At 46.0% G+C, this 14,603-nt stretch overlaps 2 protein-coding genes across 4 annotated transcripts in view; both read right to left on the reverse strand.

Annotated features, from left to right (window-relative positions):
* LOC143809478 (major histocompatibility complex class I-related protein 1-like) overlaps positions 1–11,383 on the reverse strand; it is a 28,335-nt gene extending 16,952 nt beyond the window's left edge. The window contains exon 1 of one of the 2 annotated variants that reach the window (XM_077292551.1): positions 11,354–11,383. Coding sequence is in view for 1 of the 2 variants with exons in the window: in XM_077292550.1 (XP_077148665.1) it covers positions 6,968–7,028 (61 nt within the window). In the remaining variant the exon portion in view is untranslated. Of the gene's footprint in view, positions 1–6,967; positions 7,190–11,353 lie in introns of those variants that run through there. The other variant, XM_077292550.1, reaches the window with a different exon arrangement.
* LOC143809479 (major histocompatibility complex class I-related protein 1-like) overlaps positions 1–14,603 on the reverse strand; it is a 124,403-nt gene that overhangs the window by 90,379 nt on the left and 19,421 nt on the right. The gene's annotated exons all lie outside the window — the stretch shown is intronic.

Below are 14,603 nucleotides of genomic sequence, written 5' to 3' on the forward strand. Positions count from 1 at the left end.
CCCGCGATCTGCGGCGGCTCCTATGGGAGTTGAGTCTGCGTCGGTGATGGGAGGGACATTTAGAGGGGTAGCGCGAATGGCCATGGGATTTATCCGAGGAGGATTGGGAGGATGTCTGGCGTCTACGCCTTCGTCCGCAGTTGCTCAGCGGAGTAATGGGGGGGGGGGGGGGATTCCAACGTTATGACTAGGGGGAACATTGGCGGTAAACGGTCCCGTAGTGCTACTTAGAAGAGGGGGGGGGGGGGTTAGGAGGTAGCTGTATTAAGCCCCATAGCTGGATTTTGGCGGGGCAGCGGGTAACGGTTAATTTTTATTAGTAATTTGGGCAGTGGAGGGGGGGCGGGTGTGTGTGAATGTGTCCGTGTTTAGTGCGTTTACTGTTATTTCGCAGTGATTCCCGGTGTGCAGCTGTTGCGCGCCTTGCTCGGTCCTATTGGACCAAACAATGCGCTCATCAGCTGCCCTGTGACCTCCACGGCCTGACCCCATCCCCGTGCAGGCATCAGTGCTGTGTCTGCGGGGGGTAGGCTGGAGGTCAGGCCGGGTAAGAAATCTGCGCGCTGATCGGTCTGGTTTGACCGATCAGCGCGCTCTGGGGACAGTGTGGCGTTAGCGCCAGCCTCCAGGTTACCCCCTGCGGGCAACATATATGTGCCCACAGGAAAGGCACCCGAGGACTGGCCAGCGCTGTTTCCAGCCGATGCGGTTATCGGAATGCGGTGACCGGAAGTGGCTGGGCGCTGACCGGAAGTGAGTGGGTGGAGCCTTTGCAGAGCGCCGGGCTGAGTCCGAGGAAGCCGCCTGCAGCTGAGCGGCAGCAAGGCCAGGGAAAGGGGGGGATGCCCGGCGCAGCCCACCGGTGCCAGGGACAGAGGACCCGGTGCATGCAAAAGCTTCCAGGCGTCCGCCGGGAGGGAAAGAGGAAGCTCCCGGCCGGACGCCTGGATTTAATCCCTGTAGGAGTGGCCGTAGGGCCCCTCCCCCCTAGTGGCCACTGGCCGGCTGGGGGTCTTCCAATTAGTGCATCACTAAGGGGGAGTGATGCCAAGGGGGGGGGGTTTATCTAGGAGCTCCCCCCCTCCCCTCTAGTGACCACCAGCCGGCCGGGGGTCTTCCAATTAGTGCATCACCAAGGGGGGAGTGATGCCAGGGGGGAACTGGCACTGACATCATTTAATGCTGCTCTATCTCGGTGCTCCCCAGTCAGAGACGCGCACCTTATACAGTACCGCGTCTGCCAAACTAATCTTTTTCCAGTAAAGCAGCTTTTAAAAGGCTTTAGGAAAACCAATTTTATACCTGACTCGAGACGACCTATTTCCCTGTCTTTATTGAAAGAATTGTGCTCCTGTCTCATCCACGTTTGTGTAAATTTTAAGGAAGCCTTATTATTTAGCTCTATTTTTTTTTCTCTGTCCTTTTTTGGAGCACTTCTCGTTGGTGAGGTGCTTTCTGTTAAGAAATCGGAGCCTTCGGGACTCATGATTTCGGATGTCCAGATTCATGAGTAGTTTTTTTTTTTTTATTTTATTTATAAGAAAATTAAAGACAGATTAATTAGGCAGGGGATCTAGGTTGAAAATTAACGCGATCCATGTCTCTATCATTTGCCCTGTTGATAACATGGCAAATTGGTTTAAGGTCAGACCTATGGGACAGGGCCCATTATTCATTCATAGAGATTTTTCTCCTGTTACTGTCTTTCAATTTAATTTTGTCCTAAAGAAATGTTTACGCTTTTTGGGTAAAAATCACCTTAAAATCACATCTCATTCATTTAGAATCGGAGCAGCTACGGAGGCCTCTAGGGCCGGGCTTTCCGATTCAGGGATAAAGGAATTGGGAAGATGGAACTCCAAAAGGTTCAAATTATATGTACGACATGATCTGTATGACTATTAATTATTGGTTTTCTTTCAGGTCCGCTAGTCATTTGGATAGTCGGACATTCTTTTATCTTCTGGGCCAGGAAGAGGGCCAGCCAACGATCTTATGCTGAAAATTTATCCTTTAATCCTTCTGATATTCAGGTTTGGTGGCATGGAGTTCGCGGCTTGAAATGGCATTGCCTGGTTGCTGAAGTGAAGAAATGGCTAATTAAATTTCCTTCCCCTGATTTAATTATATTTCATGTAGCTGGGAATGATCTCGGAAAAATCAGGACTCTTGACTTATTATCGGACATTCGATCCGATATTATTTATCTTAAGCAAATTCTGCCTGATTCAAACTTCGTTTTTTCAAGATTATTCCCAGACTTTTGTGGCACGACAATCAATGTTCTTTTTTAGATAAAATCCGGAGAAGGGTCAATAAATCCATGGAAAAATGTTTTCTTTTAATTTCAGGGTTTTCATTCCGGCATTTGGATTTGGAGGGTTTTTTACCGGGCCTTTATAGGCCTGATTTGGTTCATTTATCTGATATCGGCCTTGATATTTTTAATTTGGACCTACAAACTATCATTGAAAAATGGCTGTGTGGTTTGGGGGGGCCATGTCTCGCTGAGTCATGGCCTTGTGGGAAAATCACCCATGTCTGGGTGGATTGGTTTATTGGGAAAGTTTGGTACTTTGGTTTTATAATTTATGGAGTTTATTTATTGGTGATTAATTAATTTATGTAACCCTAAATAAACTACACGGCCATTTTTATCCACAATTAAAGCGTTTTGTGTTTTTATTGTATGAATGGGTTCTATGAGGCCATGTTAGCCCCCCCGCGTAAACCTGAAAGAAATATAGCGGGGGTCTCATGGCCTCATGGACCCTGTCATTTAATATGACTTTCTGTCAGAAGAAAGGTCAAATAAAGGTCAGGTCAGTCATCTCTGAAAGTGTGACACTGGTTTTATCCAGTTTTTTCTGGTATGTTTGGCAGCTATTGTAACGGTTTTCTATTGGCTGTTAGCAGCTTTGCCGCTCTTTTTTTGAATATATAAACACCTGTTTTGTGGTATCTGGTAATTCTGTCAGCAGAAGAAGATAAAGAAGACCCCACCCTCCCTCCCCTGAATTCTTGTAATTTTACTGTCGTGTAGTTTACTTGTGGGAAAATCACCCATGTCTGGGTGGATTGGTTTATTGGAAAAGTTTGGTACTTTGGTTTTATAATTTATGGAGTTTATTTATTGGTGATTAATTAATTTATGTAACCCTAAATAAACTACACGGCCATTTTTATCCACAATTAAAGCGTTTTGTGTTTTTATTGTATGAATGGGTTCTATGAGGCCATGTATTTATGAACAGATATAGTGATATCTTAAAAAAATTTACCGCTTTTTTACTAATGGTGGGGATGAATTTTTATTGATATTACCGTACTTAAAAATCGAGTAAGTGATTCTCCTCCACCAGACCAAATAAAATAAATGTCGTAAATGAAGCTTTACAGAGGACGAGATCCGCACCATAGTCTCCAGTCAACGGGAGGGTCTGGAATTCCCACGAAATGACATAAATATTTACAAAACTTGGTGCAACTCTCGTGCCCATCGCAGTGCCCCATGACTATAAATAAAATTGATTGTCGTTTTTAAAATATGGTGTGGAGGAGGCAACCAATATGATCAGAAAAGTACACAAAATGGATATAATTATAGTTTATTAATTTTTCCGCATTTTCATTAGCTTTTTTTTAATAATGCATAGGATTAGAAATCAATCTGTTTGGCAAAGGAGTCCGTAGCTGGTGACATCACCATAGCTTAAGGCGGGAGTTCTTTGTATCATCAGTTGCTTCATTCAGCGGACAATGACATTTTCATCCAGAAGAGTGCTCACAGCATCCTGGATATTCATCAACAGTGGTCTGAAGAATGTTGTCTTATTCGAAGGTTCCGCACAGATCTAATTGAATTTTTTGGACTGTAGTTTTTATCTAAACCTCCTTTAGCACATGTGCAGTTTGTGCTTCACTATATGTGACTTTGTGCACCGAGAGCAGTTAACTTCTTATTGTGAGAGCTGTGGCATTCTTTTTTCAGTTAGTGTATATACACAAGTGCTTCTCACAAAATTAGAATATCATCAAAAAGTTAATTTATTTCAGTTCTTCAATACAAAAAGTGAAACTCATATTTTCTATAGAGTCATCACAGAGTGATCTATTTCACGTGTTTATTTCTGTTAATGTTGATGATTATGGCTTACAGCCAATAAAAACACAAAAGTCATTATCTCAGTAAATTAGAATACTTTATAACACCAACTTGAAAAATTATTAGGGGTGGGATCCTGTCAGAGGCCTAGACAGAAGGCCACGGAGCTGCGCCTGCCCGACGTGCGGCAGCATCCTAAGAAAGAGACAAGAACAGCGAATTGCATTGTAGAGGGTGAGAAATGAAGTCATAGCAAAAGGAGAGGAAACCAGAAGGAGTTCTGCCCCGCAAAAGGCTGCCTCCTTCTGAGGCGCAGGATCCGGTAGCCAGAACACCAAGGGAGCAAATGTCTCCATGCCTTGCTCGAGAGACCGGCAGGACAGCAATTCCACATTATCTGCCTGACCTATACCCAGGAGGCACGGTGGCAACTTGTGGGGGCCGGGGAGTGCTAAAGTCCCTGTAAAAAGCCTCAGGCCATCAGTCATATGGGTTTGTCCTATCCACACCATCAGGGGGACAGAGAAAGAGACATAACATCTAGAACATCAGTTGTGAGGACCTTATGAGAGGCTCAGCAGTAAGGTACTACAACACCCAGGCGCTAGAGGAAGGCTACTGATTTCCACCTGGATAAGGGGACTCCGGATTTGCCTTCAGACCGGCCGGACTCTGCCTGTCCTGTGATCTGGTGCTCTGGACTGTGGATGCTGAAGCCTTCAGTAAAAAGGTAAAGAGACTGCAACCTTGTGTCCTCGTTCTTCGCTGCGCCTCACACCATCCACCATCTACATGCTGGAAAGCCCTGGGGATACACTTCACCTGCGGGAAGGTATACCATCTAGCTGCCATAACATCACCCCAGCAGACCCCTTAAAGCAGCGTCGGTCACTCTGACCGAATACCACAGGTGGCGTCACGAACATATCCCTTTAAAGACCTTTCCCCCCTTTTCATACGGATGTCCCTAGAGCCACGGACCGGGTCAGCCACCGTGACATCCCCCTTGAGAACCGAAGGACCCGGTACCGAGTACCCCACTGCCCTACTGGGGGCGATCCAATTTGATCAGAGAAATCTGCTTCTTCTCCTCCAGCCTACCCCACTGAACTCATGATTTGTTTTAAAATATACAGACTGGCAGCTTACAGAGAGATTATATTACTGCCTCTATAGAGATGGGTGAAGCAGAATGAAGAAGAGGGGCATACACATAGAGAAAGTATTGCAGCTTTCTAGTAAGTGTCTTTATCTCTGTGCTAGATTTACAGCTATAGAGTCCAGTACTTCTCTAAGGTGCTGCTTTCTAGTATGAGTTTATTTCACCAAGTGCTGCATTCACAGCTATATTGCTTAATACTACTATATTACACCCTCCCTTCTTTCTGCTTTCTAGTAAGTGTTCACATCCTGACAGTGCTGATGTCACAGCCACACTGCTCAGTACTGTTATATCATGCCCTCCATGCTCCTTCTTTCTAGTAAGTGTTTATTTTCTGACAATGCTGGACAGCTGAAATCCGTCTTAGTCAAAGTAATATTAGAATCTATGGAGAGGGGAGCTGAAAGGAGGAGTGATTAGCATTCAACTCTTTGAGAGACAGGACTGACACAAGCAGATGGAACTGCAGCTTTTAGCACATTTAGTTCACTCTGGAGCTGGAATTACAACTGCACTGCTCAATACTGTGGTATAACATCACCCATGCTGCTGCTACTTCGGAACATATGATATATAGAAACAGGACAAACAGGAATCTCTAATTTCTGTGCGTGATATGTATGGAAAAATCATAGCCGCTAGTCTCCATCCACCAGCTCAGAGACAACTGAAAGCTAGAGGTTAAGCTTGCAGAGGGGAAAACCAGTAAACAGTGCAGAATACAAGACCCCCCATACATTTCTCCATATACTGGCATCCACAGTAGATTAGGGTCTATGGATATGATCACATGGAGTTTTCTGACTTGGATTTTAAATCAGTACCGCTTCAAAATATACATAAAAAATCTGTTGTGTGAACATAACGTAAGTATATTTGTCATGTAAAAGCATTTACAATATTAAAAATTATATAGTCCATATTTTATTACATCACAAGTAAGTAACTATCAAAATGCAACAGATGAAAGGACAAGAGGCAAAGGTAGGTCCTAAACCCCTGAAGACGCCAGTGCACACCAGGAACGCCAGAGGCAGGGGTTTCTTGTTAATAGGGTATGTTGAGAATAGTTGTATTTGCAATGGATCTGGCAGAAATTGACATATTACAGTGCCGTTTATTATTTTATTCATTTCCTGCAAGGAAAATCTATGATGTAAACGGAGCATACCTGACAATTTTATGTTGCAGATTTTTACAGCACAATGCAAAAGATGAAGCCTGCAGCGAAACCACATTATTTCTGCAGTGAATTCAGTACAATTTAGTGAGGATTCACTGTGGATTTTCAGCTGCAGAATATGTGCAATATATAGCCAACACCTGTGATCATTCCCTAGGAGATTGTTCACATGCTGTGTTTTTGCTGGATTTTTCAGCATTTTTCCCACAGGAGAACACATAGTTTTTTAGTATCAGAAAAGCGAATGAGATCTTGCACACATTCTACACAGTATTTTCCTGCCAACACTCTGGTTTTTGATGCAAATACTCAATGTGTACACATAGCCTTAATGTGTATTTATACTGATTATTTTCATGAGTTTTTGGAGCAGAAATTTCAACTATTTGATGAGGTTTTGTACAAAGATTTGTGTAGTTTTGTACAGTTTCTGCTCCAAAAACTCCTAAAAAAACCTTGCACTCTAAAGTTACTCAGACTCACATATATGAAGTCTTTCATACAAAGACGACCTTACCTGAAAAGGTGCAATGAGCAGATCCCATGAGGAGCAGAATAAGTATCACACATCTCTGCATGATGGAGAAGGCTCCACGAGTGCAGGACGGCCGAGGGAGGCACAGACTAAATGTGTGCCAGCATTTTCATACAGCAATTTACAGTGGGAGTTCTCAGGTGTGTCCAGGGCCGGACTGGGACTAAAATTCAGCCCTGGCATTTGAAGTTACACAGGCCCACTTGTCACATGGTGACTGTATAATATCTTTGTACACTTGTAGGCAGGGCCGGTTTTAGGCAAAGTGGGGCCCTAGGCAAAGTTTAAAATGGGTCCCCAAATGCTAACATATTGCACATCACACAGAAGCCTTTCTGTTGTATTTACGTGCGCTGAGTTCAGGCCGCTAAACGAGTTTGATCGACAATACTGAAGTTGTTCAACGCTTGTTTCCCGGCCTCTTTCCACCAGCTGAGGAATAATGATGAGACAGAACGATCACTAATAGATCACCATACAGTATCATGTTTTCAGCAGCACATCTACAGTTTACACTGGCAATGTGCTGCTGACAACAAGGCTTTTTGTTCCAGCAAAAACAATCCGAATATGCAGCATTTTACTTGTTTAGTAAAATACACCCCATAGTCCTCCATATATTATAATGTGCTCCATAGTCCTCCATATAGTATAATACACTCCCTATAGTCCTCCATATATTAAAATACACTGCTCAGTCCTCCACATAGTATAATACACTCCTCATAGTCCTCCATATAGCATAATACAATCCTCATAGTCCTCCATATAGCATAATACAATCCTCATAGTGCTCCATATAGTATAATGCACCGCCACAGTCATCCATGTAGTACAATTCACTTCCCATAGTATAATGCACCCCATAGTTCTTCATATAGTATAACGTATTCCCCATAGTCCTCGATACAGTATAATGCAGCCCACATATAGTATAATGCAGCCACCCCAGAGTATAATGCAGCCACCCCAGAGTATAATGCAGCCACCCCAGAGTATAATGCAGCCACCCCAGAGTATAATGCAGCCACCCCACAGAGTATAATGCAGCCACCCCAGAGTATAATGCAGCCACCCCACAGAGTATAATGCAGCCACCCCAGAGTATGTAACCCCCATAGAATATAATACAGCCCACCTCCCCATAATATATAATGTAGCCCCCCATAGAATATAATGCAGCCCCCCATAGTATATAACGCAGCCTCCCCCATAGAATATAATATACCCCCACAATAGTATATAACACAGCCACATAGTACATAACATGGCCTCCCCCATAGAATATAATATACTCCCCATAGTATATAGCAAAGCCCGCATATTATATAGCACAAACCGCATAGTATACAGCACAGCCTGCATACTATAGCACAGCTCGCGTAGTAGATAACACAGCCCACACAGCAGTATTCAGCACAGACCACACAGTAGTATACAGCACAGACCACACAGTAGTATACAGCACAGCCCACGTAGAAGTATACAGCACAGTCCACACAGTAGTATACAGCACAGCCCACAGAGTAATATATACAGCACAGCCCACAAAGTAATATATACAGCACAGCCCACAAAGTAATATATACAGCACAGCCCAGAGAACTATATACAGCACAGCCCACAGAGAACTATATACAGCACAGCCCACAGAGAACTATATAAAGCACAGCCCAGAGTACTATATACAGCACAGCCCAGAGTACTATATAAAGCACAGCCCAGAGAGTACTATATACAGCCCAGCCCAGAGAGTACTATATACAGCACAGCCCAGAGAGTACTATATCCAGCACAGCCCACAGAGTACTATATACAGCACAGCCCACAGAGTACTATATACAGCACAGCCCACAGAGTACTATACACAGCACAGCCCACAGAGTACTATATACAGCACAGCCCACAGAGTACTATATACAGCACAGCCCACAGAGTACTATATACAGCACAGCCCACAGAGTACTATATACAGCACAGCCCACAGAGAACTAAATACAGCACACAGTAGTATACAGCACAGAGCACAGCCCACAGAGAACTATATACAGCCCACAGCAGTATACAGCACAGAGCACAGCCCACAGAGAACTATATACAGCCCACAGCAGTATACAGCACAGAGCACAGCCCACAGAGAACTATATATAGCACAGAGCACACAGTAGTATACAGCACAGAGCACAGCCCACAGAGAGCTATATACAGCCCACAGCAGTATACAGCACAGAGCACAGCCCACAGAGAACTATATACAGCCCACAGTAGTATACAGCACAGAGCACAGCCCACAGAGAGCTATATACAGCCCACAGCAGTATACAGCACAGAGCACAGCCCACAGAGAACTATATACAGCCCACAGTAGTATACAGCACAGAGCACAGCCCACAGAGAACTATATACAGCCCACAGCAGTATACAGCACAGAGCACAGCCCACAGAGAACTATATACAGCCCACAGCAGTATACAGCACAGAGCACAGCCCACAGAGAACTATATACAGCCCACAGCAGTATACAGCACAGAGCACAGCCCACAGAGAACTATATATAGCACAGAGCACACAGTAGTATACAGCAGAGAGCACAGCCCAGAGAGCTATATACAGCCCACAGCAGTATACAGCACAGAGCACAGCCCACAGAGAACTATATACAGCCCACAGTAGTATACAGCACAGAGCACAGCCCAGAGAACTATATACAGCCCACAGCAGTATACAGCACAGAGCACAGCCCACAGAGAACTATATACAGCCCACAGCAGTATACAGCACAGAGCACAGCCCACAGAGAACTATATATAGCACAGAGCACACAGTAGTATACAGCACAGAGCACAGCCCACAGAGAGCTATATACAGCCCACAGCAGTATACAGCACAGAGCACAGCCCACAGAGAACTATATACAGCCCACAGCAGTATACAGCACAGAGCACAGCCCACAGAGAGCTATATACAGCCCACAGCAGTATACAGCACAGAGCACAGCCCACAGAGAACTATATACAGCCCACAGCAGTATACAGCACAGAGCACAGCCCACAGAGAGCTATATACAGCCCACAGCAGTATACAGCACAGAGCACAGCCCACAGAGAGCTATATACAGCCCACAGCAGTATACAGCACAGAGCACAGCCCACAGAGAACTATATACAGCCCACAGTAGTATACAGCACAGAGCACAGCCCACAGAGAACTATATACAGCCCACAGCAGTATACAGCACAGAGCACAGCCCACAGAGAACTATATACAGCCCACAGCAGTATACAGCACAGAGCACAGCCCACAGAGAACTATATACAGCCCACAGCAGTATACAGCACAGAGCACAGCCCACAGAGAACTATATACAGCCCACAGTAGTATACAGCACAGAGCACAGCCCACAGAGAACTATATACAGCCCACAGCAGTATACAGCACAGAGCACAGCCCACAGAGAACTATATACAGCCCACAGCAGTATACAGCACAGAGCACAGCCCACAGAGAACTATATACAGCCCACAGTAGTATACAGCACAGAGCACAGCCCACAGAGAACTATATACAGCCCACAGCAGTATACAGCACAGAGCACAGCCCACAGAGAACTATATACAGCCCACAGCAGTATACAGCACAGAGCACAGCCCACAGAGAACTATATACAGCCCACAGCAGTATACAGCACAGAGCACAGCCCACAGAGAACTATATACAGCCCACAGTAGTATACAGCACAGAGCACAGCCCACAGAGAACTATATACAGCCCACAGCAGTATACAGCACAGAGCACAGCCCACAGAGAACTATATACAGCCCACAGCAGTATACAGCACAGAGCACAGCCCACAGAGAGCTATATACAGCCCACAGTAGTATACAGCACAGAGCACAGCCCACAGAGAACTATATACAGCCCACAGCAGTATACAGCACAGAGCACAGCCCACAGAGTACTATATACAGCCCACAGTAGTATACAGCACAGAGCACAGCCCACAGAGAACTATATACAGCCCATAGTAGTATACAGCACAGAGCACAGCCCACAGAGAGCTATATACAGCCCACAGTAGTATACAGCACAGAGCACAGCCCACAGAGAACTATATACAGCCCACAGTAGTATACAGCACAGAGCACAGCCCACAGCAGTATACAGCACAGCCCACAGAGAACTATATGCAGCACACAGCAGTATACAGCACAGAGCACAGCCCACAGAGAACTATATACAGCCCACAGCAGTATACAGCACAGAGCACAGCCCACAGAGAACTATATACAGCCCACATCTCTTCTCTTCCTCCCCTCACCTCCTCCGAGAATGGCCCCACAGTCCAGAAAAAAAAAAAACTCTCCTCACCTCTCCTCGTGCCCAGCGTTGCTTCCTGGTTCCTGCTCCTGTCTCAGCAGCTGCAGTCTGCCCGGGACACAGCAGGTGCGCGATGATATGACATCATCGCGCACCCGCAGTGTCAGAGGCAGAGCGGGGAATGATGGGAGAGGAGCGTCTGTAGACGCTCTCTCCTCCATCATTGCATTCAACTGTACCGGCGTATAGTCTATACGCCGGTATAGTTGAATGCAACGGCGGGGGCGGCGGATTGAGCGGCCCACCACTGGCACCGGCCCTTCTGGCATTTGCCAGAAGTGCCCTATGGCCAGTCCGGCCCTGGGTGTGTCCCTGGCCAGGACATAAAAGTCCCATGTGAGAATAATATCAAAATTACCCTGAAGATCAGATAAACTGGTATTACGAGACATGCCACACACTAATGATATGCTGAGCCTAAGAAAGATAATAATGGAAAGTGATGAAATAACCTGGAATTAGTTCTGACTTCCTTTAGTTTTGGCTTCGGTAGGTTCTGTGCACAGACATTTTTGGAGCAGAACTGCTTCCAAAAGATGATTGAAAAATTGCTAAAAAAAAAACCTTAGAAAGGGTCTTCGTATTCACCTTTATTGTAAAATCTCTTTGCTGTTCATACGTTCAGTCTTTTTAGTTGGGTTTTTTCTACTTCAGTGTTTGAAAAATGTTTGGTGGAAGAAAAGAAAGTGCATGTAAGGTCTATGAAGCATCTTCTGATGGCAAATGCTCCAAACTAGGCAAATGTCCAACCAAAAGGCTGCAAAAATAAAAACCTCTGGAATAACATGCCATAAAACGAACAATTCTTCCAAAAAATCCCCTATGGGTATGGAGCGCCCCCAGACGCAGGGCCGAAGGGTACTCGTTACCGGGCCTCTCTGTCTCGGTCTTGGGGTTGTCACGGTGGCCTGACCCGGTCCGTGACCCTGCTAAGGGGCGTCCAATTAAAGGTGGTGGTGCAAGGCGCGAGGAATAACGAGGACACAGGGTTGCAGTCTCTTTGCCTCTTTACTGAAGGCTTCGGGATCCGCAATCCGGAGCACTGCTAACAGGGCTGGCTGAGACCGGCCGGTCCGAAGGCACATCCAGAGTTCCCTTTGCAGGTGGAAATCAGTGCCTACCTACTAGCGCCTGGGTGTCTGGTTCTGAAGTTCTTTCCCACAACTTAAGTCTGTTCCGATGTTCTTCTACGTCCCCCAGATGATATGGCTAGGACGCACCCGTATGACGGTTAGGCCTGGAGTTATTCTGGGACCCTAGAGACGCCCCTCTCCCACAATTGCCTCCTATGTCTGCTTAGGTGTTTTAGGTGAGACAGCCAACCTATAATTAACTGTCCTGCCGCTGTTTGAAGTAATGCTTGGAGCCCAATACTTCCTCGGCGTTCCGGCCACCGGCTACGCGCCTCAGTAGGATGTTGCCGATCTCGGGGCACGACTCCTACTGGTTCTATCTCCTTTGTGCTGTGATCTCGTTTCTCACTTCTCCACATTATACTTCGCTTCGTGTCCTTTCTTAAGATGACGCCGCAATGAAGTGCAGGCGCGGCTCCGTAACAATCTGTCCTTTTCGCTAGGCCTCTGTCAGGATCCCACCCCTGACAGGGACCCCCCTGAATCTTCCCAAGTAACGCTCTTCTCTCACTAGATGTCCCCTGGGCAAAACCCAGTCAGCTTCTGACTAACTTCCTATCCAACCCCCAGTTTTACCAAAGTGTGAGGAGTGGCCTAATACATAGAACCCTTTGCTCCCCCTGGTGGCCGGAGTGTGAAGTGTAATGTGTGACTGTGATACCTGGTCAGGTGAACTCCTTTAGTGCAATCAGACGTACCATCACTCCCCTTAGTGGCAGAGCGACGTTACTGCAACGACCAGGTCTCTGGGGCGCTGCAGGTATGTGACCAAAACCAAAGAAATACAGAACAAGAGACTACCAGAAAATATCCAGGCAAAAGAATAATTAAAATGTGCCTTTATTTATAAAGCTGGCATTGAGTTACAAAAATTAAAAAGACAAAAGTGCGCAAGAGCAGGACAAAATAGAGTATTAGGTAAAGTATTAAATGAACTAATTGTTCACAGCAACCCCAGAATCCCTCAATAAAGGGATTTATTATATATTGCTCAGCTGTGTATATAGTGCATAAAGTGCAAAAAGGACAAAAACACCATATAAGATGTGTCGGCAATTAATTAATCAAAAAAATATATAATAAAATGCACAACAAAGTGCTGGTGTGCACAACAACTAAACAAAGAATACTATGTGTGCCAAAAAAATTCAATCAAATGAATTATAAAATAAGTAAATAAAGTGCTGAAGTGCAAAAGACCATCATTAAGGGTCAAGCATAGTGCAAGATGAACAACACACAATTGTGGAACAACTGCAGCAATTGTAGGATAGCACAGCAATATATATTAAAGGGAACCTGTCACCCCGTTTTTTCCGTATGAGATAAAAATACTGTTAAATAGGGCCTGAGCTGTGCATTACAATAGTGTATTTTGTGGACCCCGATTCCCCACCTATGCTGCCGAAATACGTTACCAAAGTAGCCGTTTTCGCCTGTCAATCAGGCTGGTCTGGTCAGATGGGCGTGGTGTCTTCCCCCAGATCTTGCTTATTTTTCCGTTGGTGGCGTAGTGGTTTGCGCATGCCCAAGTCCAGAATCCACTGCACAGGGGAGGGAAAAGAGCGCGATCTGCACTATTCCCCTGGTGATCGGTGGGGGGCGGCCATCTTCCTGTGGCCGCGCGTGCGCAGATGGAGCGCTCTGCTGCCCGGGGCTTCAGGAAAATGGCCGCGGGATGCTGCGCGTGCGCAGATGGAGATCGCGGCGGCCATTTTCCTGAAGCAGAGTTCGCATCTCTGCTTCAGGAAAATGGCCGCCGCGATCTCCATCTGCGCACGCGCGGCATCCCGTGGCCATTTTCGTGAAGCCCCGGGCAGCAGAGCGCTCCATCTGCGCACGCGCGGCCACAGGAAGATGGCCGCACCCACCGATCACCAGGGGAATAGCGCAGATCGCGCTCTTTTCCCTCCCCTGTGCAGTGGATTCTGGACTTGGGCATGCGCAAACCACTACGCCACCAACGGAAAAATAAGCAAGATCTGGGGGAAGACACCACGCCCATCTGACCAGACCAGCCTGATTGACAGGCGAAAACGGCTACTTTGGTAACGTATTTCGGCAGCATAGGTGGGGAATCGGGGTCCACAAAATACACTATTGTAATG

This window comes from Ranitomeya variabilis, chromosome 2, assembly GCF_051348905.1.
Source record: "Ranitomeya variabilis isolate aRanVar5 chromosome 2, aRanVar5.hap1, whole genome shotgun sequence".
Lineage (NCBI taxonomy): Eukaryota > Metazoa > Chordata > Amphibia > Anura > Dendrobatidae > Ranitomeya > Ranitomeya variabilis.